Here is a 25750-nt window from a genome sequence, read left to right as displayed (position 1 = left end):
CTAATCAACAAGTTCCTGGTCCAGGTTCTCTGCTCCAGCTGTTGCTACTAAATTTTGTGTCACTAATCACTGAGTGGCCTGATGTAGTTTACTAAATTCTGCTCAAGCCCATCAACTCTCTAAGGCAGTAATATTTGGGTATTCTCAAAAGTAATTCAATTTTTAGATTATCTATTGTGTTTTCTGTTTTAGTTTTTTTTTTGTTGTTTTTGGTTTTTTTTTTTTTTTTTTTAATTTATTTACTTCAGCACTTTGGCTCGAAGAGGCACAAAGTACTGGCCTAGAGATAGTTTTGGATTTGTGAGATTAATGAATTAAAGTTTTGACCCCATCTCCTGCCCACTTCCAGAGATTACGGGTTGATAAGAAAATACTCCTTCCCTCTGGCTGTAAATCTTGTTTTGTTCCTCATTGTGTGAACATATACCCATACATTTCTTCTGCTTTATGCGGTGACAGAGCACATTTCATGTGAAAGCTTGCTAATGAAGTTGTACATCAGACCACAACAAAAATGAAGGCCTCCATGGTGGAGTAATGGCATTTGGCTCCCTTTCAGACACACAGTGCTGAAACTTCTGCCAAGTGTCACTGCATCATTAACTTTCAGTACAAGTTATCAGTCTATGAATGGAAGAACACAAATCACTTTCAGTGCACGTTCATAGAAGCGCTGTAGATTTAACAGAGTAAGGGAGTGTAATTTGCAAATCAAACATACAGGGACACCAAGGTAGTCAGGAATTTTCACCAGACATCTAGGAAGTAAAATGCTTGATTGATTTCACTGAGGATTTTTAAGTATCAGAATTGTCGGGTGGAACTTAAAAAACAAGTGCCTTATCAGGCACTATGTGGTAAGTTGTGTTGGCATTTCCATCTCTTCAGAGCAGCTGTTAGCGTTTTCAAGGTCAGCCCAGGCATGGAAGATTCCTCTTTAAAGAATGCGTGAAATGGTAATTGGAATTTGCATCCTTTGATGAAACTCAGCATAGTTGTTAAATCAGTTATAAATGAGAAGGTGGTCTGCTTGCTGTGGATCCTGCTTTTCTTCTCACCCACTCTGGTTGAGGCGGGTTGGATGTTTGCTCCTACTGCCCTTCTCCTTCTTTGGAGGCCAGTTTATGATGAGTTGGTGGCCTCAGGCTAACTCATACTGAGCAGATGTCCACGTCACAAATGTTGCTGCTACACCTGCTGCTTACTTACATCATTTTTGGCAACTGTGCAAGAGAAGAAAAGGATTAAAATGGATTTGGAGGCCAAGAGACTGCCTCTCCACTTTAAGGGTGATTTCACTAGTGAGGCAGAGTTCTGATCATTAACATATTTCATTTTCTAAGGATAGCGATTTGGTACATTTAACGGATCCTAATTCATTTAAAATAAATAGAATAACCGCTTGATGGGTGAAGTCCATGCTCATCTGCAAAACATGTAGTGGATTCATTCTGTCAGTTCCGACAGGACTTGGCTTTCATAAAAAGAAAAATCTCTATATAAAACTCCACGTACTTTTTTATCTGATTTACCTTTATTTAGAAAAATACTTGCTGACAACTTTACTTTGAAGTGTCTGGATTAATTCCTGTCCCCGTTGAAGGGCTTTTTCTGGAATTTTTTACCTAGAAAGTATGGAGTTTTTATTTTTCACCTTTCACCAGGCTTCTTGAAAATTAAGTATCTGGTGGCATATTGTTGACTTTTCCCATTTTACCAGCAAGGAAAACACTAAATATCTCTCTCCTCCTGGTTCACTAAAAATTTGAAGTTTGTTTGCCTCAATTAGTTTTCAGTTTGTGCTGTATTAAATTTCTGATCAGTCTGAGTTTTAAATAGGTTGTATTTCAGAGCTTCACTATGCCAGACCCTCCTTGTCTAGATGAATTACTGAATCACACTGATACTTCATACTGTCTTGTTTCCCATTTAATGATATCTTTGCAAATTGATGAGCATGTGTTTCCTGCTTATAAGATGTTGGCCAGTAATTGCTTGTGTTTTCCGAACACCGACCTGGTTTGAACTGTAATTTCCCTTCAAGTGGTTCAGTGAATTGATCAGAAACTCTTTATTGCCCTCTGCTGGGGCTCTGGGAGAGCTAAAGGAGCCCGTGCAGACAATGTGCATCGACAGCAACCAGTGTGTCGTGTGTGTGTTATTATATGGCCTCATTCAGAAAACGATTTGGCTCGAGATCTCCTTGGTATGCTGGGCTGTGTGTGTTTCCGTCCTGCCACCACACAATGGGACACTGGCGTGTGGCGGGGCTGACCCGTAGCAAAGACACTGCAGTGATGCTCTGCACATGGAGCCTCCAGCAAAGCCCTGGATGCTGGCAGAAGTCATTTCACTGCCTTGCTGCAGTGTGGTTAAACGGCAATTCCCACAGGAAGACTTCAAAGAATAGCACAAGGTTTGGTAATTTCTGTTAGCTGCATTTATGCAGAGAAAAAAGGCGGTGAAGCAGGGTAATGTTGTCTCATCAGAGATCCCACAATGAACTGTTGGCACTGAGTTGGAATCCATTCTGGAAAACTGGTTCAGTGAACATAAAGACCAAGAACAAAAAATTTATATGCTATTTTAGTGGGTTGTTTGTAAAGCCCGTGTTCTGGACTTCACTAAGTCTCTCCAGCTAGCTTTTGAGGAAGGGAGCGTTACACTGGTGAGAAAACACAGAGAACGGATTTGGGAGAAGGAAGCTGTAGTCTCCAGTCAGTTATGGTTGCACTTCATAGGATCTGGAAAAAACTTTCTCCACCTTGTTTTTAAATCTCTTCTACTGTCTTCCACATGGTGGCTTCCGGAGGTGTAATGAGCACATACTTATGAAGATTGTCAGATGAAAACCAAATAGGCTGAAAATTGATGTGCAGCTAACAAATGCAGCATCCCAGTTCCACAGTTTCTAGGGCAGCAAAATTACTGTTTTGCAAATGCAAGTGGGTAAACTATGTGAATAATTGTTTTTCTGAGGAATCCTTGGACTCCTTTGCCTTAACCATTGGTTTCTGTCAGTATATATTTTTCTATGCTGGTCACAAAAGGCACATTTCAGAAGGAAACTTAGTTACTGTGGTCAGACCAGTAGGTTCAGTTTTCATTCCCAACTTGCTGCGTTGGGGAGAAAAGGGAAGAGAAAACAGCTCATGATATATTGTTTGGAAACTGTAATTTACTGTAACCAGACAGCTCCCCTGAAATGTGAGAAGCCTGCATCAATAAGTCCATTTCTCTTTTTTGTCCTAGGCTCTCCATTCATAAATCAAGTTCAGAAGAAGGCTCTGTAGGTCAGTATATTTCATTTTATTTGATACTCCTATGGAATTCTTAAACAGCTTTTGAGTTTTGCTTGTTCTGGGCTGGGAAGAGCTGGCAGAAGTCAGCAGCATTTGTGTGTGTGGAGAGCAAGTCTCAGCAGCTTTCAGTTTGTGTGTCTCAGTGATCACTGAAACTGCCAAGCCAGCAAAACCATGTGATAAATATGCATCTTTTGACTTGTTATATTGAATTGAAAATGTTTGAATGTTAGATCACTGCTAGCCTGTCCTTTTGTATTCCAAAAATTACCACCACCAGTAAATAATGGGGGTTCTTTGTTATTTTTGTTCATGTCATGCCAGAGGGTCTTTGTTTCTGAAATTGTTGTTGCTTATTGGAAAAGCAAAATAAAACTAAGAGGCTTTTCTTGTTTTTTCCTTTTAATGGTACGCTAGGAACCATTGTAGGCACTGTCCACACAGGCTAAACTTAAGCAGCATTTCAGAGAGTCAAGAAGCTCAGCTTTAGGTCATTCAGGGCAAGATCTTAAATACTAATACCTCTTTGTCAGTTGTATTTCTGCCAGATTGGGCACAGTATGTTCATTTTAAGGTGGCATAAACTTTATAGCATGTGCCCTGGTTAATGTAACAGAACACAGCTATGTATGCCCTACCTTGAGCTAGATCCCATTTGTCTTTCTAGAGCAAATGATTTACTTTGAGGTCATCAATCCACATGGAGATCTGGTTCTTGTGGACATGGAGACCCAGCCTTGTACAGTGCAGGCATATAGAGAGAAAGAGTCAGGTGTAGCTGATGATCTCAAGCCAAGTAGCAGAGTGTGTGTGCATGTGTGTGTATATATGTTAATTTTTAAATTTATTTATAGATATTCACAGAAATACTAGAAAATCACTTATCTGAGTTGCATAATTGTGCTTCAGTTAAAGAGAATAAACCAGCAAAATAATTCAAAAACACTTCCAGACTTGACATTAACAACTCAACACACTTCAAAATTCATGTAAAATATTTTTTGTTTATAATTCAAAATATATAAGTTACTGGCTTATCTCAATCCTCTATAGCACTGACAATTTTAACAGAATGTGCATCACCCTGAATTAGCTACATTAATATAGTTCTAGTACAGAATAAATAAATAAAAAACAGAAAATCTTAGGGTTTTTTATTCTTGTTTCTGATTTTAAAATACAATGTAATGCCTGAAAGTGTCTCTAGAATTTACTAACTAATGTTTGTTTCTAAAATTCTTTTTCCCTTTCCCCTCATCCTCCCACTCCACTTTCCTTTCAGGGAAAACAGACTGGAAAAAGAAAAATAAGTTTTTTTGGCAGAATTTCCGGAAGAACCAGAAAGGGCTAATGAGGCAGACATCAAAAGGTAAAGCTTTTTCAATAGTGCACATCCAATCCATATAAAATGTAAGGAGCCAGCATAACAAAGGAATAAAATGAGTTTGTAATAGTGTGGCAGCTGGGGTCTGTGGCTCTGGAAGTGTCATGTGTTTGGTTAGTCATGACAGTGCTCAGAATGACCAGTCAAATTCATGAGACTGCAGACGTGAGGCTGGGATGCCTTTGGTCCTGACTGTCAGTGATGGCGCACATGCTAAGTGATGCAGTTAATATATAAGTAATATATGTAACTAAACAAGGTGGCTTTTTTTCCCCCCTAGTCCTGACTTGTTCTGTTTAAATTAGAAGGATATTTCTCCTTTCATTGGCATTTTGTTACTCTGACTTATTTGCTTTAGTCTTGAATCCAACCTCTCATTGTAGAAGACACTACAAGAAGGAGCAGTAAAAGTATTTCTGGTGACCAGTGCAAATGTAGGATTGATTCCACTTAAACTATCAGGTGTCTTTCTCTAGTTCTTCTGCAAGAGATGCAGCTGTGGATTGCATTAAGTATTTCTCTTCACACAGAAAATTTCTGTTTCCTCATGTGTATCTGTTAGCTTCTTATGTTGCAAACAGATGCTTCTCTATGTCTATCTGTGTTCAGATGGATTGTGAAAGACAACAAAAGACCATTTATTATGTCCAAAAGGGACACAATTCCATTTAAGTGTGGGTCCTTGCTGGTTCTCGAGGCAAGTTCTAATTGCCTGTGCTGACATACCAAGCACATACCAGAAGGAGAGGTAGTTGAGAGTGCAATACATCTGGCACCACGTGCCAGCTTAGTGAGTGATTATTCAGGATAGATCATAAACAGTGGCTAGTTGACAGCAGAGAACTGCAAGTTCCCATCACGCCATTCCTGAACAGGCAGGTTCTGGCAGCTGATACCAGTATTCCTCTGGGCTGAGTGCTGGACTGCTCCAGCATGAACACTTCCTCTTTTAATTCTTGTCTCTCAGGGTCAATAACCATGTGATGACAGTCAGTTTTTATTTCTCCTTTTCGTGCTTGTTTGCTTTCAGTGTCAAAATAGACTTAGCTTTTTAGTTCTAAAATACTTCCTTTTACTGCTCAGTTATTTCAAAATCATTCAGTTATTTGAAATCATACCATGAACCTGCTCTGGGGAGGGTCTGTTTCTGACCAGCCAGATCCACGTGGCAACCAGATTTCAGAGCACTGGGTAAAATCCAGTTTCAATGTACCCTACCCTGTGTGTGAATTCTTATATGTGCTTGAAATATTTGTGCTTTTTTGTGCAGGAGAGGATGTTGGTTATGTCGCCAGTGAGATCACGATGAGTGATGAGGAACGGATCCAGCTGATGATGATGGTAAAAGAAAAGATGATCACCATTGAGGAAGCACTTGCTAGGGTATGATATATGCCTACTTCAATCTCCTTGACAAATATGTTTTAGAATGTAGGATGTATCAATCTGGAGTTTTACTTCATTCACAAAACATAGGGAGAAGGTGGAGAAAGCCTGCCTGTTTGTCCCGTTGCAATAGGTAGCATAAATTAGATTGCTATTCCTCTGTTTATTGATAAAAATGAGATTTAGCTCAATCAGAAATAGCTATCCAGTATGTGTTAAATTAATAGAGTCCTAAAAGCATTTCTCCTCTCCACTAGCAATAAAAGGTACTAATCAGAGAATAGACTGAGTACAGACTTTTTCATTGCAGCTGTCTAAAGTGAGGGAGAAGAATCTCTCTGACTTGTACTAGCTCTTGTTTATTGAGTATGTTCACAGGTTTGTTTAAATACTAATAGAAATGCTTCATGTTCTGCTGAGGTCACCTTATTCAATTCAGGAACACATATATTTCTTACTATTTTCCTTTAAGGTAATTTTTTTCAGCTTATTTCTTGGCCAAAAAGGTGATGTTTTGCTTTAATAACAATCAAGAAAACATTTTAAGCTATTTTTGGCATATAGCATTATGTTAGATGTACAACACAGATTTTTTTTTTATAAGTGGGGTGGCTGTCACATGGGTTTTTTTACAAACTCTAAATGTTAGTAAACCGCAAGAAAAAGAACTATAAGGTATAGCATTTGTGCAGCAATAGGGCCAAGGTCAGGAGCTAAAAGAGGGTGCAAGTTTCAATGCAAACTTTGTGTAAAAGATTGTGATGGAGCACAGGATGTTCTGTATGGGCTTCATTAGAGAAAATGTCATTTACATCAGTTGGCAGTCAGATAAATATCTTTACTGACATAGTACATCGTGAAATAGATTATTGTAGAATATAAAACTATTTTATTGTCTGAAGAAAATATTGCCTTGCTGGAAATCATATAATGAAAAAAATGTAAGATTTTAAAATTATTGTGTTGGAATATTGGAAATTGTTTTTCTTCTCTGCTGTTAAAGTTTTGTGGTGTGAAAGTTTTACCTAATCTGATAGTTTGTATATGGACTGACAGGGTTTCCCTCTAGTGGTCTGAGCTACTAGCCTTGTTTCTTCAAAATATAAGTTCTTGATCCTTACAATACTTTGACTCCTGTAGCATTGGTTTTGTCTGAGGCTTTTATTGGAAAATGGGAGAGGTTTTTTTATTATTATTATTACAAAGGATGGTTCTTAGTCTTTACTGGAGATCATTTTCTTTATGAAGGAAATTGGCAGGTCATTGTGATTTAGTCTGTCCACTGTAAACTCTGCCTCTGAGATGGGGACATGTAATTTATATTTGACCAACAACAGGTCCTCAAATTTAAGTATTTACAGATCATTTCCTTTTAAGAAAAGAAAAACAACTCATTTTTAAAACTTCCAATTGTTGGGCAATTTATTTTGAAGAAGTGAGGCGTGCAGTGGAAAAGTTCCAATTTTCCCAGGTCCACAATGATACAGGGGGTAAAAAATGAAATTGCATTAACTCTTGCTGATTTAATGAAGATTGATCTCTTCTTGTCATTGGAAAATGTTCTTTCTTTCTTTTCAAATTTCAGCTGAAAGAGTATGAAGCCCAGCACAGGCAATCGAGCACTGTAGATTCTACAGAATGGCCGGATGGTTCTTACTCGACACTTGATGGGTCTTCCAATTGTAATGTAAGTACCTGTCATTGTGATATAGCTCCCCAGTGTCATTTAATATTTAAATTCTTTCATTGAACTACTGAAATATCCTGATTTACCTGGCAATTTCCTTAATAGCAAATGTATCACTGACCTTGTGATGCTCTGTTCTGTCTGCAGAGAATCTTTAACTTGCATTTTAAATCTTAAAAATCTCTTGTCATAGACTTCAACAGTCTTATTGTATAATCTCTCTTTTCTCCTTTTTTTTTTTTTTAAATCTCACCCTTTTGTCACTCAGCTTTTTAAACACAAGTTGTCCCAGGAAAAAATCCCCTTGTTTCAAAACTCAGACAAAAGGGCTTTTAGGTCATTTAGAGGGAAATTGTTGATTCACCAGTAGAGTTTCTCAGGCTTTTTTACCCCTTGTTGATACATTCTACATGAGGATCTGGCTAAGTCCTGCTGCCTTCAAACACTTCTATCTCTGCATTTGCAAACTCACAGCCCAGAGTTTGTGGCTTTTGTCAGGTCAATAAACAGTAAGGCAGCTTTCCTCCTTTTTTTTTTTTTTGCTTCTGAGCTGTTTGACTTCTGTTAACTTCTGTTTTTATGCGCACCAGATAGTCTTTGTGTTACGCCATACAGAATTAATTAATTTTTTGTTCCAGATATCTTCATTTTCACTGAGTGGTTTATTCCACTTCAGTTCTCTAATTGGAAGTTCACAGATAAATCTTAGAGAAGAACAAATTTGACTGTCAAATTCAAGCTCTTTGTAAACCATATAATTGAATCATAGGCTTTTGAGGCCATTGGTTGATTTATTTATTTTATTGTCAATGGAATTTCCTCCTAACTGCAGCAGACAGTTAGCTCCTCCTTCCTAAATGAAAAGAGGAATGCAATGTCATTTTATGAGATGTTTAACATATTTGGTGGCAGAGAAGGATTTTGTTGTTTGTGTTGAAAAAATTATGCCCATCTTTAGCTACATTGGAACAGGGGGAACTGATGTTGCCTTATGCTTTGTTCTGATGTATCAAAAATGTGGAAAGAATAAAGAAGAAAGGATACTGACTCTCCTGAACTGATTGTTTAGCTGAACGATGTCTGATCTTTTCCTCATTAGTATTTATAGCTTGAACTTACCCTTCTTTAAATGCTTTTGTCCAGGGTACCTATAGCATAAGCCCCTCAAAACTCTCATTCACCAAAATGAATCAAATGGTCAAATCTCAGAAGGATAGTGAATTTCTCTCTTAAATCTTCTGATAGTGGTTTACACTTGTGCTGAATTATTGAAAGCTGTGTGTATCTCTTGAGCACTGAACATGATTCAGTATTTCTGCCCTAATGGAATGACTTGGCACCTTTTCTCTAAAATTGTTTTCCTAAGCCCTCTTTGCACTTTGAGCCAAGAACTTGGTTGCCTCTCTCTGCTGTGCTGGTAGGATTTGAACCAACTTTCTGCTAACTTCAGTGGGAGATCTCTAGTCAATCACTGTAGATAATTCTCAAGATTTTTGCTCTCACTCCTGATTTTTGTTCCGGTTGCCTTTAACAAAAGCTGTTAAACTGCTTGCCTTCAAGGGAAAAGAGGATCACCTGCAGAAATGAAAGTTCATGTTAGAACAAAACTCAGCTTGACGTTTTTTTCGTGGACAAGAATGAAATTAACTGGGGTGAAAGACTTTGGGCTGTAATTGACAAAAGGGAAAAACAATGAGAAGTATCAGATATGTTAGACATAGGGTATGTGTTCACTATGACTTTTTTGCCAAAGGACCCCTCTGCTAATCTGAAATGACCAACTTTTGAGACATGCAGAGATGACTCTGTTTTGAAGCCCTTTCTTTCCCAAATGGTTTGAGTTTCAGTACCATTTGTGTGATTTGTGCCCTGCATATTTGGAACCTCAACTTTGAATTACCCCACTCATTTTATACAGGCTGTGAGCTAAACATTTCTGGTTTGAATTTGAAGTCCTTGGGCAATGGTTCTTCTGGTTCTGTTTGCTTTTTAAATTTATTTATTTATTTTTCAGTCTCACAGCCAAGTTGTTACTAGGCAGTTTTTAATGAAACAATGTGATCATTTTGTAAACAAAACAGAAACAAGTTAGAATCTAAGCAATGAGAGAATCTAAAAATGAAGGCAGGATGTCTGGAGTGTTCTAAGGTTTTAAGTAATCCTTTCCTTTCAAGTCAGCTGTGCCCACAGTATACAAATAATATCTAAAGTGCATATATCATTAAGTTATTGTTTTCCTTTTTAGGAAAAGACCACTTTTTAAAAAGGCTTTTATACCTGTCATGTATTTATACATGATAATGTAACTGGTGTTGTTTTAAGGATTCTCATTTTAAAGATTGATCTGAGGATTCTGTTTTCTATGCTGTCCTCTTTTAAATTACTGTACCAGGAAATGGAAACTTGCATTTCATACCCTTAACAAAACTAAACCCTAAAGATGAATCACAAAGGAGTGAGCAGTAGTAAGGTCAGCATCCCAAGGGAGGCAGCCCATGTCATTGCTGTGCTCTAAATTGTATGTCCTGTTTATTTGTTCTTAAGAAACAAATAAACAAACAAAAGCCTTGCCAAACCAGTAGGTGACTTAGTTCTTTGCCACTTTAGAGCAATTTGTAGCTTTCAGTCTTGTTACTGTGGTCCCCCTGTTTCACAACAAAATATGTGTGTTCTTTATTTGCTAATGTGGGTATGCAGTTGAAACTGTTTTTCTTTTCAGTCAGATGTATCAAAGATCTAAAACGCCTCATGATTTTCTTACAAATTTATTTCTGAATTTTTATGTTTAATCTCTGTAGTAATGAAAGCAGTTCACAGTAACACTAGACAAGCTTTCATTGCCTTGTGCCAAGCATTGGGATGTAAAGCAGGTGCAGATTACAAATGGATCCCTTTCTGGATTGTAGATAAGGCCCTATTTGTCCTTAGGAGTCAAAAAGTCCAGGGAAAGAGAGGACTTCAAAATTGTATCACATTCTTTCTTTACACTGAGGTGCCTTTTATACTTCTTAAAGATAGAAGAGCGTTTGATAACTTTTGGGGGCTGACATTCTCAGTTCATCTAAAATAGGGCTGCTTCATCCTCAGAGCCCTTGCTGCTATGGCTCCAGCCCAGCTTGGAGAACCAGCACAAGGAGAAGTCAGTATGTTCACTGTGTCAGTCAGTTTCTTTCCTGTACCCTCTGCTAAAGACCACTAATTGTACCACTTGCCATGTTTCATGCCTGAGTGGGGAAATGGAGAGGAAGCACCAGGGAGCTTGACAGAAGTGTGTATCATATGTGTGCTGACACTGACATAAACCACTAATTAACTTCCCTGACAGTTTCTGTAGATGAAAGTTAAATTAAAAGTTGTAATTATCTCCATACTATAATGGTTTGTTTGTCTTATCTTCCGTATTTCGGTGTCGATCAGCAGGTGATGCTCACCCATCCAGCAAACTTCCAGGTAGTGTAACCAACCTTCATTTGAAAGGTGCCACAGTGAGCTGTGCCATGCTTGTCTGACATCACCCCCCTACCAGATGTGCGTTAGCAACCTTGGGAGAGAAACCATAATGTTTATGAGTGGAGAGAGCAATAGCAGCATCTCCCTCCAACAATATGGCCCACACATGGGCAGTGGCAGGGCCTGCAGTGCTGTTTTACATCCCTGCCCTCCAAACACTTGTTTTCCCAGGATCATGACATTACCAGTAGGAAACTGACACCCCATTTATTTTCTCTGAGGAGACTGGCAGCAGTGGTGCAGACCTGTAAGTGTGCTGTGCATATCTGCATCTACCATGAGGCTGATGCTGGGGACAATTCCCCACCTGTGTTGCCTCTCTTTTCTGTCTTCTATAGATCCATTTTTTACCAGATGGCAGTCCACTGAGTCTACACAGCAATAGCTCTAGCTGGACTGAAATAATAATTTGTTACTTATGTACTTAATATTATTTATTTTCTTTTCCTTTAACAAGTGGTTAAATAGGGCTGAAAGTTGAAAGGCTGTGCAGAATTGGGTTTGTGTCTGCTACAGGCATTAAAGGCAGAGTAACAGATGAGAATGGACTTTGAGTTGTATTCATTTCAGCCTGGAGGTGCTGAACCTGACTCTGGCGAAGATGAAACCTGACATAATTATCTCTTACTCATGCCAGTCATTACTGTGTTGTTTGGTAAGTGTGAAGAATAGGAAGAAAAGAAGTAATGAAGGTGTAACTTCTGTAGCACCAATTACCTCAAGAGTAAATCTAAGCATAATTACAGCAAATCCACATTATTCAGGGTTATACTGTATTTCAGTATGTGGATGCTTTCTAAATGCAGCTATTTTAAAAATTATTTTTATTCATAGTACTGATGAATTCTTAAAATTTTTAACCATCGGTTAACATTATTATTGCTCATAGTACAAGACTGTTAGTGTAAACAGAAAGAAGTCCTTTTGGTACAGTCAGTTTAATTTGTTAAATTTACTAAATATAAATATAAATTTTTAAATAAGCTCAGAGTCAATGTATATTGGGAATCAACATTGAGTATCTATGGAGAGTAGGGTATGATGAGGTATATTTACTTTTAACAGTAGTATTTAATTTGAAGCAATGTGAATATTTTGAAGTTAGCCCTGGTTTGCTGTTATCCCAAGACCCACCATTTTTGGTAAGATTTCTTTTCCACGAAAAGCTAAAGGGTAGAAGAGGATGTTTCTGTGTTTCAGTTCTTCTTAGAGAACTTGCTTCTGCCTCCAGGCCCTGCATGCTCTTTCAAGTAACAGAGGGGAGCTGCTGCTGAGCATGGCTATGAATGAATGCAGCACTTTCATGTTTGCTCCAAAGAATCTAGTGACCCAATTTCTGTCAAGATTTCCTGAAAGGCACCAATGTGCTTCATTATATTGGATGATGTATTTATTCTTACCACCCAAATTCCTGTAATACTGTCAGTGCTTAGTAACAGTTATGATGAAAAAGAACCTATAATAAGACATGCTTCAAAACGGTAGTGGTGAATTCCCACGCTATGTGCCTGTCACAGGGACCTGTCCTGGGAGGCATTGGCTGCCCTCCTTTTCCACTGATCACAGGAACAGGGTCCAGCACCTCTTGGTAAAAGTTGGTAGCAGAAGAATTACAGCATATTTTGTTGCAACCTTCCCCCTCTCTCTATCTATGCATAAGAACAGGAATTCCCATGGGTACAGTAATATAAAAACCTTCAATAGAGAAGTGTAAATCATCATTACAGTACCCATAACACAACCCAAAGTAAGGTCAATGCTGGAGAGTGATGATAGCAAAGCAACAGACCATTGATGTGTTTGTATTTGGTTTTGTAGAAAACTCTAAGGAGTTTTTTACCTATTTATTTTTCTGAAATTTTTCAGAACACTTCATAATTTGCAGGAGAAACTGCTGCAAATTATTCAGAATGAAACATTGTCACCATAGGATTGTACTGAGCAGCTGGCAGTAATGTAGCCAAGTAAACCTGCTCACTGCCAGCAGGAGTTTCTCCTGTAGTTAGGCTGTTGTAAAGTCTCTGAGAAAAATCTTCCTTCTGTCATGACTCAGAGCTTACAGTAACACCCAAGCAGTGGCTGCAGTTAGGCATGTTCATAACCACTTCTGTTTGCCTGCATTCAGACAAGCCCTACTGACTTACTCTATTGCAAAATGTTTAGCCATGTGTTTGAGGAGGACAGGAGGTGGGAAGGCAAATTAATATTTATTCTAACATACTAGTTCACTTTTTTATACTGTTTTTGCCTTTTGGCAGCTGCCTAATTTTTCTGCTTATTACTGAGAGGATGAGAGGGTGGTACCAGCTTTTTCCTGTTCTCCGTGCATCAGCCAGCAGGAGATGCTATAATCCATAATGTGGTTTCCCTGCCCCCATCTTTTCTGAGACCAAGCCTATTAAATTAGAACAAAGCTTTACTCAGTTCAAGAACTAGGAATCTCAGAAGTTATGTGTTTCACTGCCCTATTTGGCAGACACAATAATCTTGTGGTAGAACAGAAAATTTTAATTGCCCTTTCATTGGTTACCACTTGTACCCCTTCCTTGATGCTGGTGTTTCCTTCCTCATGCTTTGGATGGTAATGTTAACAGCCTGATTGTTTGAAAGTACTATAAGAATGCCATTTAAGTTACTACAACCTTCACTAAAGAGATCTCATTCTTTTCCTTTGTTTCTCTGATATGAATTTTGCTGTATTTCATGTATTGCTGTTTCACCCTTGGGTTTCCAAGAAGTCCAAAGGTGGACTTCCAGCACCAGTGGAGTACTCCATTCATTCATAGTACAGCCTATGCCAAAGAGTAGGAATTCTCCCTGGATCTTCCTAGCCTTGCCAAAGCACAAGATTCACTTGAGAGAGTCTTGTTAAAAACTTTTGTTTCCATGCATGGAGGAGTCTGCAGGAGAATTGGAAAAGAATGTTGCATTGTAACAGGTACAGAATAATGTAATACAGAACTTCATTCTGCTACATTTACCTATGACAAGTGGTACATGAGTGCAGTTGTAATGTCATTAAAATTAGTTATCTTAATCAGTGAGAGAAGTGCTTTACCATGAGGAAATGTGTCTGGCTTGCAGATACAAATGTGAGCAATGTGCTTCTCAAAATTCAGCTAAAACCTGGAAACAGTTAACAGCTAGGAATTTGCCTAAGCAGCTATTCTTGTATCAAGACAGACCTCCTGGGAGAATTAAACTTTTATATTCTCATTACTTCTGACAAATATTTCCCACTAATTTCAGCAAGCAGTGTCGTCACCAGCTAATGTGTAATATATCTCTCACAAACTAGCCGTTGGATGCTCCTTTGATTTTCTTATAAGTAATCACAGACTAAAACCCAGACATGGTTACCTACGGGGGCTGACACTGCACATTTTAGACTTCATGCTCTTGGCAAAAAAAAAAAATTATCTCAGTTAATTTTCTTTAAAATTTTGGAGGCCTTTATTTGTAACTTCAGGATATGATGCAGATTATCACATCTTAGTTTCATGCAGTTTTCTATAAACAGCCTCTGAAAGGATTAGAGGTCTGTGAAGTTTTCTTAATGAAACCCAAAACCTTCAAAACTCAAGTTGCAAAGCCCCAAACTTAGATCAGTTTCACTCATGGCCATGAACTTTTAAGGGAATCTGGGATACATTTCAAGGAAGTTGCTGTCATGTTTCACTTGATGTGGGCTTGTATGTTATTGAAACTGGAGAACACTAACTGGTTTTATCTGAAGCTCAGAATTTTCCATAGGGCTTTACATCAGAGTTTTGGGGCTGAAGTAATTCAGGGATAAGAACCCAGCAACAGCACGCTAGTAAATCTAGTTTACATGACCACTAGGGAGTGGAAAAGCTGTATGCAGTCACTAGTATAAAGGTGGAGAAATTGAGCAAGATTATTTGACTGGGGGGGCTCATTAAAATCATCCAGTCATTAAAGGAAATAGATGTTTAGTCCAGCTATCATTTCACAATGTGATTGATTTTCAGTGAATCCAGATTAATAGACCACTGATAGTGTGGCCCTGATAAAGGGGAATCTTCCCTGGCTTAAAGAAGGTACTGTTGTGGTATGTCTATGCTGCTGCTTTCCACACCTGCTCAGCAGTGTTCCAAATTAGCAGCAGTTTTGGTCCTTGTTTTCCTGTGCTCTGAGAAGAAACGTCCAAATTCTGGATTTCTTGCGTGGTTTGGGATAAGGTGTAAAAGGAATGCTAATTTACTTGAGCATCTCAGAGTCTGTTTCTTAGGAAGAGAGATCAGAGCCCAGACTAGGCAAAGAAGTTAAAAGTCACACTACAATACTTCATAAAGCCACCACTTCTGGATCATCGTTTCTTTTTCCAATTCTTACTTATGTTCTTTTCTAGCACTGAAACTGAGGGGAAAGATCAAAACAAAAGTATCTAAGTTCACCAAGTTAAAAAACATTTAAACAAGGTTTATTTTTCTTTCTAATTAGCCCTTTATAAAGGGAAATTTTCCAGGGATTTTTGTCAAAAGAATTTAAAAAGAGAAAATAAAAAGAGGCCTGGTAAAGGGCTTAAGTTGTATTTCCTATAGACACAGCCTTCACTCTAGTGGTGGTGTTTGAGGGTCACTCTTCGTCCTGGCTTTGCAGAGATCCTCTGTATTTTTTTCTTTCACTGAAATTCCATAGACAGTAATTAAGGAACTGGAGGCCAGCAAGGGGTCAGCAAGCCTTCATCAGTGAAAACAGGGATTGTTTGCCATGTACAACACTCCCTTTTTTCCTTGTGGTGAATAGAAGATTTGCTTAGAGCTGATGACTTATGCCTTTCTTGTAAGTTATGCAGCTAGCGAGTAACTAGGGGAATCAATCAGTGAGCAGAAAACAGCTAATTGAGTCCAGCATCACGCTTTTTTCTTCCTTACATATTCAACCCTGGAATCGGAGCCAGTTTGGTGTCTGATAATGTAACTCGAGAGAAGAGGCATTTTGTGTGCAGGATTCAGAGCAAATTCAATACTTAAGAAGAAGTGTCTGCTCCTAAATTTTAGGGTTACAAAGCTGACAGCGGTTGAGGACCCGGGGGAAAATACTCGAAACTGAGCTTTAGGCCTATAAATGCCGAAGCTGGTAAGTCACTGAGCATGTAGCATGATGTGGAGAGGATGTGCCTCCTGTTTCAGAGAGGGAGAAAGAGAAAAGGCTTTTGTGGTTATTCTTAGGCACAGCACAGCATGCATAGCTTTTCTCAGTTTTCCTTTTCCTTTCCTTGGGCTTTTAAGTTCTTTTCTGTTCTATTTTCCTGTCTCTAACTTTGTCCAGGCATCTTTAATAAAAAACTTTTTAAAGTTAGAATGGCTGGGATTTTTGGCAGATGGAAAGCCTGTTAGAAAGAAGAAAGGACACGTGTAGCCACACCTCCTAAAGGGATTAGCAAAATCTCTTTGCGTTTACTATAGAGCTTGTAGTTCTGAGGTGAGCTAGCCAGGGCTGGGGGATGTGATGTGATGTGTCTATTAATGTAAACGTGGGTTTTTGCCCCACTTCGCTGAACAAGAATTGTCTGATAGTGAAAAAGAATTGCAGCTTAAGTTTAATCAGATATTAAAAGATTTCCTTTTTTCTTAGAAGGTTTCCTAGAGATTTCAGTTTGGGGCTGAGCTATTACTGGGCATAAAGTGAACTGTAAAATTTAAGCATCTCTCTAAATGGCTTCACACGGCTCATGTAAAGTCACATATATTTGGGGAGTTTTGTGGAGCTGAAGCAAATTAATAAGTTATGATAGCTTTAACTGGATGTTGTCCTAGTGTTTCTTACACATTTTTATTGGGACATGGCTACTAAGCCTTGCCTGTTTAAAGGGCTGTTGCTATAACCCTGAAGTGTTTCCAAACATAGTGCTTTCAAAAGCCAGCTACTTACTTCTGGTTTACATTTTTGCCAATTAATACCAAGAACTCTAATAAATGTTAGTTCTCTCACTCTCTCACTCTCCCTCTCTTTCTGGGAAGCACTAACTCAAAAAAGGAGGTTATTTCTGTGGCGTGTGAAATGGGCTGGATGTTAGAGAGCAGCAGACCAAGGCGTGTGCCCTGCCTCCCGAGCAAGCAGCAGCACAGAGCCTGCGTGAGAAAAGCAGAAGAGAAAGCGAGAAGTGTGCCAGGAGCAGAACTGTAGAGAGCTCCTAGAATGTCAGAGTACGTGTGCTGATTTCCTATTTGTTCCTGAATGTAAAGCTCTTTACTTTGATCTTACATATGAGGTGATGAAAAGCGTTGCCTTTGGAGGTGCACAAGTAGGAAGCTTTCCAAGGTGAAGAGAGGCGAGAGGTAGCAGAAGGGATTTATTTCTTCTGGGTTTGAGAGCATCTTCATTGTTTGTGACCACATTTGTTTTCAGCGAAAAGCTGGGCAGTGGGTATTGGCCTTGGCCTCTCTAGTTTTCCAGCCGTGTGGTACGTGGTGGCTGCAGTCCTCTGCATGCAGTTCTTGGTATTTCCAGATGCTGTTAATATATTCCCCGTTTCCCTGCAGTCCTTCGCGTGTTTGTGCAGCCAAGCTCTCGGAGCTGGCGGGTGTCCGCACCGTGAGAGCATCGCAGATGCGGGATGCACTTGCTCCAAGGCACAGGGAAGGGCGGCTCCGCCCGGCCAGCCCCGCCAAGGGGCCCCGCAGGCTGCGCAGGGTCCCCGGCAGCCCGGCCGAGCCCCGCGCTCGCTTTCAACCAGCGCGAGTTTTGTGCATTGGCTTTGGCCAATTTGCTATGGTTTAGGGCTGCGGAGCCAGCTGTCTGCAATCTGATGTAATGTTGCCCTGGAAACCAGAAATGAAACACTTCAGCATTCACCACAGAATTACTACATACAGCATTAGCCAAAGTAATTAAAAGTTGAGCCATATGGGCTTTCGGATGGAAAAATTTGGAGCAGAGGAGATGGAAGTTAAGTTGTTCCTATTTGCAGTACTGCAAATCTGTTTGTTGTCCCCTTGAGGGCACAGGGAGAAGCCTGCCTTGGCTGTGCACAGGGGTACAGGGAGCTGGAGGGGCTCTGGCTGTTTTATCAGCACGTTAAGGACACCGAGCCTTGACCTGGTGACAGAGCCGTGTGCCAGGGGCCAGGAGGCATTGGTGGCCAGGGTGCAGCATGGATTCCTCCAGTGCTGGAGAGCCTCTGGCTGAGCATCTTGCAGACTCATCCACTCTGTAACAGACCATGGCTACCCTTCTGCAGTGCTGCAGCATGCTGGAGTGCCTGTGAAGGGGGAAGAGAGCAAGAGGGGGCTGGCAGCTGACTACATCCAAGCCCTGTGCCAAGGCCTCACTGCTAGAGCTGTCCAGGAACCCCTTTGCCCACCTTGTCATGCTTTAGGGACACTGGGTTAATTTTCCCATCTGAAGTCAGGGACAGCTACCAAAAAAAGCAATTCGGTCACCATGAAAGAGGGGAGGATAGAGTGGGTTGGGGAAGTCAAAGCATGGAAGTTCAATGATTTCCAAATATGTCAGTTATGGCCTGAATGCTTTGCATTTCTGTTTTCTGTTTAATATTAGCTGTAAAAGAAAGCATTGCTTGAGCTGGAAAATTAAGCTCTGTTTCCCATGTGCCAAAGTGGAAAATTTTGATAATTCCAAGGCCTTACTTAAAAAATTGATTCAAAAACAGGAAGCAAGTGAAAAGCAACACTTTTTGAAAATGCATTCATTATCAAGGAATTGGCATTATTTGACAAAAAACTTTCCTGAGCAGCACCACTGGTGTAGTTACACTTTTTAGATATCACAGACTTTTTTGCATAAACTTATTACCCATCCTTTTCCACTGTAGAGGATTTCTCTGTCACATACTACCAGGTATGATAGGAAATAGACTTCTGGAGGGAGACTCTTTCTCTTTCTCTACCCATAAAGCACGACCTGTTCTCAGCTACCTGCAAAGCACTGGTGATAGACACCTGTCACTGCTTGTGGAGGGCCCCAGCTCAAAAGGGTACTAGGAGTCCTGAAGAATTGGGGAAAAGCAGCTGGCACTTAATTGTGATTGGACTTTATTTATTTTGAACACCTTCTGTACCACCCACTTGGGTTTGATTTCAGTACCTTATGCTGAGGCTATTCTGACACTTGTTTTTGCTGTGGTACTTGTGAATGCAAATGTCAGACATTGCAAAAGTTCTTTCTCCGTTGTTGTTGTTGTTATTGTTGTTGTTGTTGTTGTTGAGTCTTCATAACCCTGAGGGGAAACAGTTCCTTGTCAGATATCAGTGGTGCAAAGTAGGACTGGCTGTTGATTCTTCAATGAAACTCTGGGTAGGAGGACGAGGTATGAACTAGGTCTTACAGAGCTCATGGTTTCAAAAACAGTAGTCTTGCAAACTGAGGGTGCACGAAAAGTAATGATGGAAAGCAATCTCCTAGAGTAATTGCATTTAAAATAAACATATCTTGAGTGCAAAATATGCATGATGGTTTCTTGCCAGCACGCACTTAATGGCCCAAGAAGTCTTGACTGAGCTTCTTGATTACAGTCAATAATCCATTCATCATCTTATCTAAATGTGTCTGTCTTGTTTGACATATCACTAAGTTGTCCTATGCATAATCTCTGAATTAGTACTCATGTTGTTGCCTAATTTACTTGATGTAAACAACCCTGGTACTCTTTACACTCCTATTTTTCCCAAAGGAAGTTTATTAATTACCTAGCCAGTCTGCAACCACAATAAACGCATTTGTGCAATTCTTGGATGATAGAATGACAGTTCCTACTGCCATATGTGGTCAGTTTGGTATTCCTCCTTATTTTGGAGTAATGCAAAGTTTGTGAGAAACCGGTAATGGACAGTGCCCTTGCAGAAGTTTGTTGAAGTTTGCTCTGGTGTGGTTCTAGAGCCCTTGTGAGGTGCATGCCTGGGAGGTAGGCTTTCAGAGCTGCCCTGGCTCTCAGAACTGTGTGCCTTTGGAAGCATTCCAGTGAAGCTGCTAATTGGTTTCCTACCCCATGGCATCGGCCTTTAGTACCTCATCCTGGTACTTAAGTGCACTACAAAAGCAGAAAGCATTTTTATGTTCGGCCTTTCTTATTCATCTTCCAGATAAGACAAAATTTTTTCTGGGAAGAGAAGGGGATGGGGTTTTTTTATTTGTTTGTTTTTACTTGGCTTGCATCTCTTGGGGATCTTTATTTTTAAAAGTTTAATTAAGGAGAAGGATAAAAAAGGATGAGCACATAGTGGAAACCCAGATAGCTGCGCTGACAGGAAGTTGCATGAGGGTTTTTAGAGCTGACCAGTAGGAATGCTGTGAATTGGCTGGGACTCTGAGTGCAAACAAAGTAAGGTATACGATCCATACCGCACTCCAGCTGGAGCCTGTGCTGCGCGCCGGAATGTGCAGCGGTGAAGGATGCCAGGGCTGTCCTGGCCAAGCCGGAGAGCCCTGCTGGCCTCATCTCCTCTCCCCTTCCCTGCCCTTCCCCCCGCCGCCTTCCACATTCTGAACTGATTAAAACAGAGGAAGTAGCACGTTGAACATTGGATCTGGCTCGAAAATCGAGTTGTCTTCTCGTTCACAAGGAATGGATTGTTTCAGCTTGTTGTGTCACTGCTGCTGGAGAGAAGGGAAATTTTTTTTGTCTCTGTAATGTTTGATACTTGAGGGAAAACAGCTGGAACTGAGCATGCTGGATCAGATGCAAAACGAAACGGGATGCTGGGGAATATGGACTGCACTGTATATCTGAAAAGGTCAGAGTTTTCCCTTGGTCAGTGCTGGAGGAATGCTCTGTCCATCTTAATTCCAGCCTCGAGAGCCTTCAGGAGGAGTGTAAGGAGCAGGGAGGAGGAAGGGAATATTTTGTAGCTGTGGCAGTCTGTGAGTGAGGCAGATGAGGTCTCCTCCTTCCTTTCCTTCCCATCCCTTTCTTGTGCTGCTGTTTTTGATTTTCTGGGAAGACTGGGGGGAAAAAAAGAGAAGTCGTCGGTGACAGAGCTTCAGTTTGGAAAAGCTGTTTATAACCAGGTTTAAACAGCAAGTTCTGAGATGCCAGACAGACCAGGGACTGACTAAACCACGGGAGCATAACTGGTATGGTAAGAAGAACCCTGGAAAAGAGCCCTGCCTGAAACATACTGGAAGAGGACGTGGAAGTAGTTATTACACAATGCATGTGAAGAAAGACAAGGGCAGGAATGCATTTCAGTGCCTAGGATCTTACGTTGCACAGATTTAGAAATCAAAATGGTATGTCATGCTTTCAGAAAAAGAAAAAAAAAAAAGAAAACCCTCAGTTTCTGTTTGACCTGAAAATATAACACCAGTTACAGAGCTGCATTGACACAATGCAGCAGATGAGCTGGGTTAACTTGACTTGAAGGAGCAGGCTGTGGAACTACTGCTGTATTAATATTCCCTTTGTTTCTTTGCCAGTCAAGAGAACAATCCGATGATGAAACAGAAGAGTCGGTGAAGTTTAAGAGGTTGCACAAACTGGTGAATTCTACTCGCAGAGTCAGGAAGAAACTCGTAAGAGTTGAAGAAATGAAAAAACCCAGCACAGAAGGTAAAAAGCAACGTGGTTAAAACTGCGTGAATACATGTTTCTGTTGAGAGGGGACAGCAAGTGGAGGTTTGGGGAAGGGAGGGGTTGAGTATTCATAAGGGATGGTAGTAGGAACAACTGCCTTGTCTATTGTGCATGCCTTAAGTTATTGAATTTTTAGGCTTTAGAAGGAGGAAAGTGACAACCTAGAATGTGGTTACTGCTGATCTGGTATTCTCAGGGCAGCACTGGAGAGCCCCTCATTAAGAGATTAGAAGTTGGCTTATGTTTAATACCCCATGCTGGGGAGGGAACGAGCCTGGGAGGAATCCCAGCCAGCTGCCCCACAAGCTCAGCAAGGAGGTAAGTGGAGCCATTGCCACACTGCTCCCTCCTCCCAGGCCCTGGGTGGCACATAGGTGAAGCTCCCCTGCTAGTTTTGGGAGGGTAGCAGCTGGCTGGTGGTGCAGCTGAACCATGCGGTGTCACCCTGTGGCAAAAATACCGAACCTCTATCAGACATTCTTGTGGGATAGAGGCTGCCTCATGACTTCTACTTCTGGGGAATCCTGTCTGCAATTTCGCTTCTGAATGAGCCCTGCTCCCTACAGAGAAGCGGGGAGAGAAGGGAGGAGGAGGAGGGTGGGGAAAGGGAAGCAGAGTTCAGGCCCTGGGAACACCATGCTGCAGAATTAACTCCGGATGACCTGTATGCATGTGTGAGCACTCAGATTTATGGAGCCTGATCCTCGGGAACCTCTCTGCACAGCTGTGCTTGAGTCCTCACTGGAATTGTGGGCACCTCTCTATGTTGGTGGCCTTCCCGGCATCGTATACCAATTCCCCTCAGCTCTGCAGCGAACTGAGCAGTACTGTGATTCTTTCCTAGTGCATTTAAGGAGAACATGTACATCTTGCTTATGTGGCAGGAAGCTGCTGGCAGATCAGGGATCTAGCCTGCCTCTCCTACGTTATGGATGGTGTTACTGACTGGAGTGAAAAGCACAGCCAGTCTAGAGCTCTGGAATGGGCAGCTGTCTCTGTCTGGAAAGGTTTTATCACCTCATATGGTGAGCATAAAGCTGGGATACCTTGGAGACAAAAATGTGGATTTTGAGATGGGACAAACAAAGTAGGACTATTTTTCCACTGCTCTGAGGAAAGATGGCCCTTAGAGAAGCCTGTCCTACCTCCTCCTTCTCTCCCCAGGAGTCTGGGAAAAGCTGCAGGGAGCAGTCAGGAGGAGGCTGCAGGGATGAGAGCAGACACAGGAGCAGGCAGCTCAGGGGTTGGTGAGCATGCAGATGCCTTCCTGCAGTTGAACCAGACTTTCTCTTCAGCATAACTAGTACTTGTTTTCTCTCCATATCCTCTCTTACAGTGCTTTGCCTCCTTATTTCCTTTTTCTCTCAGTCTTTCACTTAAGTGTGCCACTCCTACCAGGGTTTTTATTTCCATTGAGTTTTTCCACCCCTGCCCCCTGCAGAAAAAGCACTGAACTAGCAACTGTATTAAAAAAAAAAAAGGCTTTTTCTCCTTCCTTCTTTTTCCATCTGCTGGCTGTCTTCTCTAGCACTAGGCCTCTCTGATTAAATTATCTGTAATCTGAGTTTGAACTTTATCTATCACTCTGGAGTTTCTTCGTAGATTCACTCTTGGAAAACTAGCTAGCAGAACCAATTATTGCTAAATAACAACATGGATTAATTAATGCATAATTTCTGTATAACTGGAAGGCCCCCTAAGTAGCCAAGTCTACCTTAGCAGTAGACATCTATGACTTTTCTTTCAAATTTTCATATGTCAAATTAAAAGTACTTCATAAATGTTGTCCATCCCAATCTCTCATAAAACAGATCTGTTTTCCAAATTGGATATGTCAGAGGGCTGTGCAAGATCATGAAAAGTAGGGTGGTCAGATTTGGGATTGCTGTCTGACCTTCCAAGTTACCTGCAGTTGAGTGGATTGGTTTTTGAGCTGTTTGAGTGGTTCTTTGAATCTGTTTTATGAATGTGAAGTAACGTGAAATCATAGGTGACAAGGTTTCGGGGAGCTGGCTATAATATTTGATTGAGTAACCCCAGTAAAATTTAAATAAATTAATTAATATTCAACAGCCTTTAGTATAGTGTAAGAGTAGACTTATTTTGAAAACTGACATGCAGTTTCCTTGAGGAAAGATTCTGCATAATCCTACTCAAAAATTTCTTCACTTTGCCGAATTTCCCTTATTTGTTCCTGTAGACTTTAAAGAAAAGCACACTGGTCTCAGATTCTTCTCCCATATTTCTATTACTGACTCTGTTATCACAATGAATGTACATTTGGCTAAGCTGATACTCAATAGAATTTGCCAATATCTGAATCCATATGTATTTTGTCTTAATCTGCTCCTAAGTGAGCCAAATAACTGAAACTTCCTAATTCCTGGGCACCATTCTTATATAGCACTTAAAAATGCATCACATCTACATCTGTGTCATTATGGCTTTGTGTCATGAACTCACTCCAAATAACATCTGTTGCAGTGTTGACACACAATGCATATTTTACAAACTGTTTAAAAACATATTTACTTAGTGGACTAAAATTGTTTATCAGTACATACTCAGTCCCAGGAGAATGTCTATTTTCTGTTCAAATTAAGATGTAGAGGGGGAGAAGAGCAAGCTGGACAGTCCAGGGAAATTGGTGTCAAAACAAGACTCCAATTACAGGCCTACCCCAATTAATTTGTCAAGAGTGAAAGTTGCATGTCAGATGTGATCCCTTAAATGTCATGATGAGCTTTAACACAGTAAAATAGCATCTTAGGTTTCAACAAATGCATGCCAAATATGTTTTGCCAACACAGTGAACCGAAGGTGAGGCAGGAATCCTATACAAGGTTGCTAATCTGCCATCATGAGAAGTGTCCCTTGTTATTGAATGAGCCAGTTTAGTAAATTGTAGGCATTTTGGTAACAGTTCAAATTTAGCTGTGCTGTAAGACTGTGGCAGCAATCAAAGATGAAAGCAAAGTTTGGTCATTAAGAAATTTATTTTGGCAAGAAATAAATGCGGTCATATTTGTGTGTGTCTCTGATACATAGCTATGAATGCTGTGAAATTTGTCAGGGAGACAGAGGAGGATGTGTATGTTTTTTGTACTTCTACGTCTTACTGCATCTAAAACCTGTGCCTATACTTTGCTCAAAAGAAAACACCAGAGAAAAGTTTCTTATATGATAAATGTTAAAAGGAATTGCAGTTTCAAGTTCTTTATTCCCTTCACTCCAAAAAGGAAACCTGGCTATCTGCCCGTGTCCGGTATTTATGTTGCAAAATATTCCTGTAAAATATTTTCTGGAAAAATTTGGTGAAAACTAAGTGTTTCTTTCATTACTAGGACACTTGAAATTGGCACATCTGCAGTTTGACCTACTTCTCTTTTTTTTGCATCTGCTAAATAAATTCTGTGTGATTAAAACTGGTGCCTCTTCCCCCATCAAAATGCCAGAACTTTAAATTTCATCCTGGAGTTAAGCTCCATAACTTTCTGCAAAAAATACTCCTTTCTGCATCCACAGGAACACTAGGTATTAGAAAACTGGACCCAAGAGGTACTTGTTTGGGTTTTAATATGTGAGTGTACCTATTGTAAGCTCACTGGAGCAGAGAATCATATGCAAGTATTAGAAGAAAAACATGAGAAACAGATCCCAGCTCCAGTTTTTAAGGGGTTGTTAGTGGGAACATCTGTGGTCTTAGCTGCAGATGAGAGAAACTTAAAATAATTATGAGCTTACTTACAGGATGTTGTCTTCTGTCTGTTGTTAACTAATCCTAGCATTCTCACCTCCGAAAGCGAGAAGAATGGAAGGAACTGCTTCAGGTTTATCCACTCAAAAATAACTTCTGAGCAATTTGCATAAAAAATAGTTTTCTTCCAATTTAAGTAGGTGATATATTGAATAAATACAGTAGA

The 25750-nt window shown here is 40.2% G+C and overlaps 1 protein-coding gene across 5 annotated transcripts in view; it reads left to right on the top strand.

The window, feature by feature from the left end:
• Window positions 1–25750, top strand: part of LOC116993511 (SAM and SH3 domain-containing protein 1-like) — a 528294-nt gene that overhangs the window by 475083 nt on the left and 27461 nt on the right. For 4 of the 5 annotated variants that reach the window (XM_033054180.2, XM_033054177.2, XM_033054181.2 and 1 more), the window contains exons 5-9: window positions 3253–3293; window positions 4585–4671; window positions 5957–6069; window positions 7658–7759; window positions 21671–21803. In XM_033054180.2, coding sequence (XP_032910071.1) covers window positions 3253–3293; window positions 4585–4671; window positions 5957–6069; window positions 7658–7759; window positions 21671–21803 — 476 coding nt within the window. The remainder of the gene's footprint in view (window positions 1–3252; window positions 3294–4584; window positions 4672–5956; window positions 6070–7657; window positions 7760–21670; window positions 21804–25750) is intronic. The other variant, XM_033054178.2, reaches the window with a different exon arrangement.

Source organism: Catharus ustulatus, chromosome 3 (assembly GCF_009819885.2).
Source record: "Catharus ustulatus isolate bCatUst1 chromosome 3, bCatUst1.pri.v2, whole genome shotgun sequence".
In the NCBI taxonomy this organism is placed as follows: Eukaryota; Metazoa; Chordata; class Aves; order Passeriformes; family Turdidae; genus Catharus; species Catharus ustulatus.
Note: the sequence above shows the minus strand (reverse complement) of the source record. Positions and strands in the feature narration are given on the sequence as shown.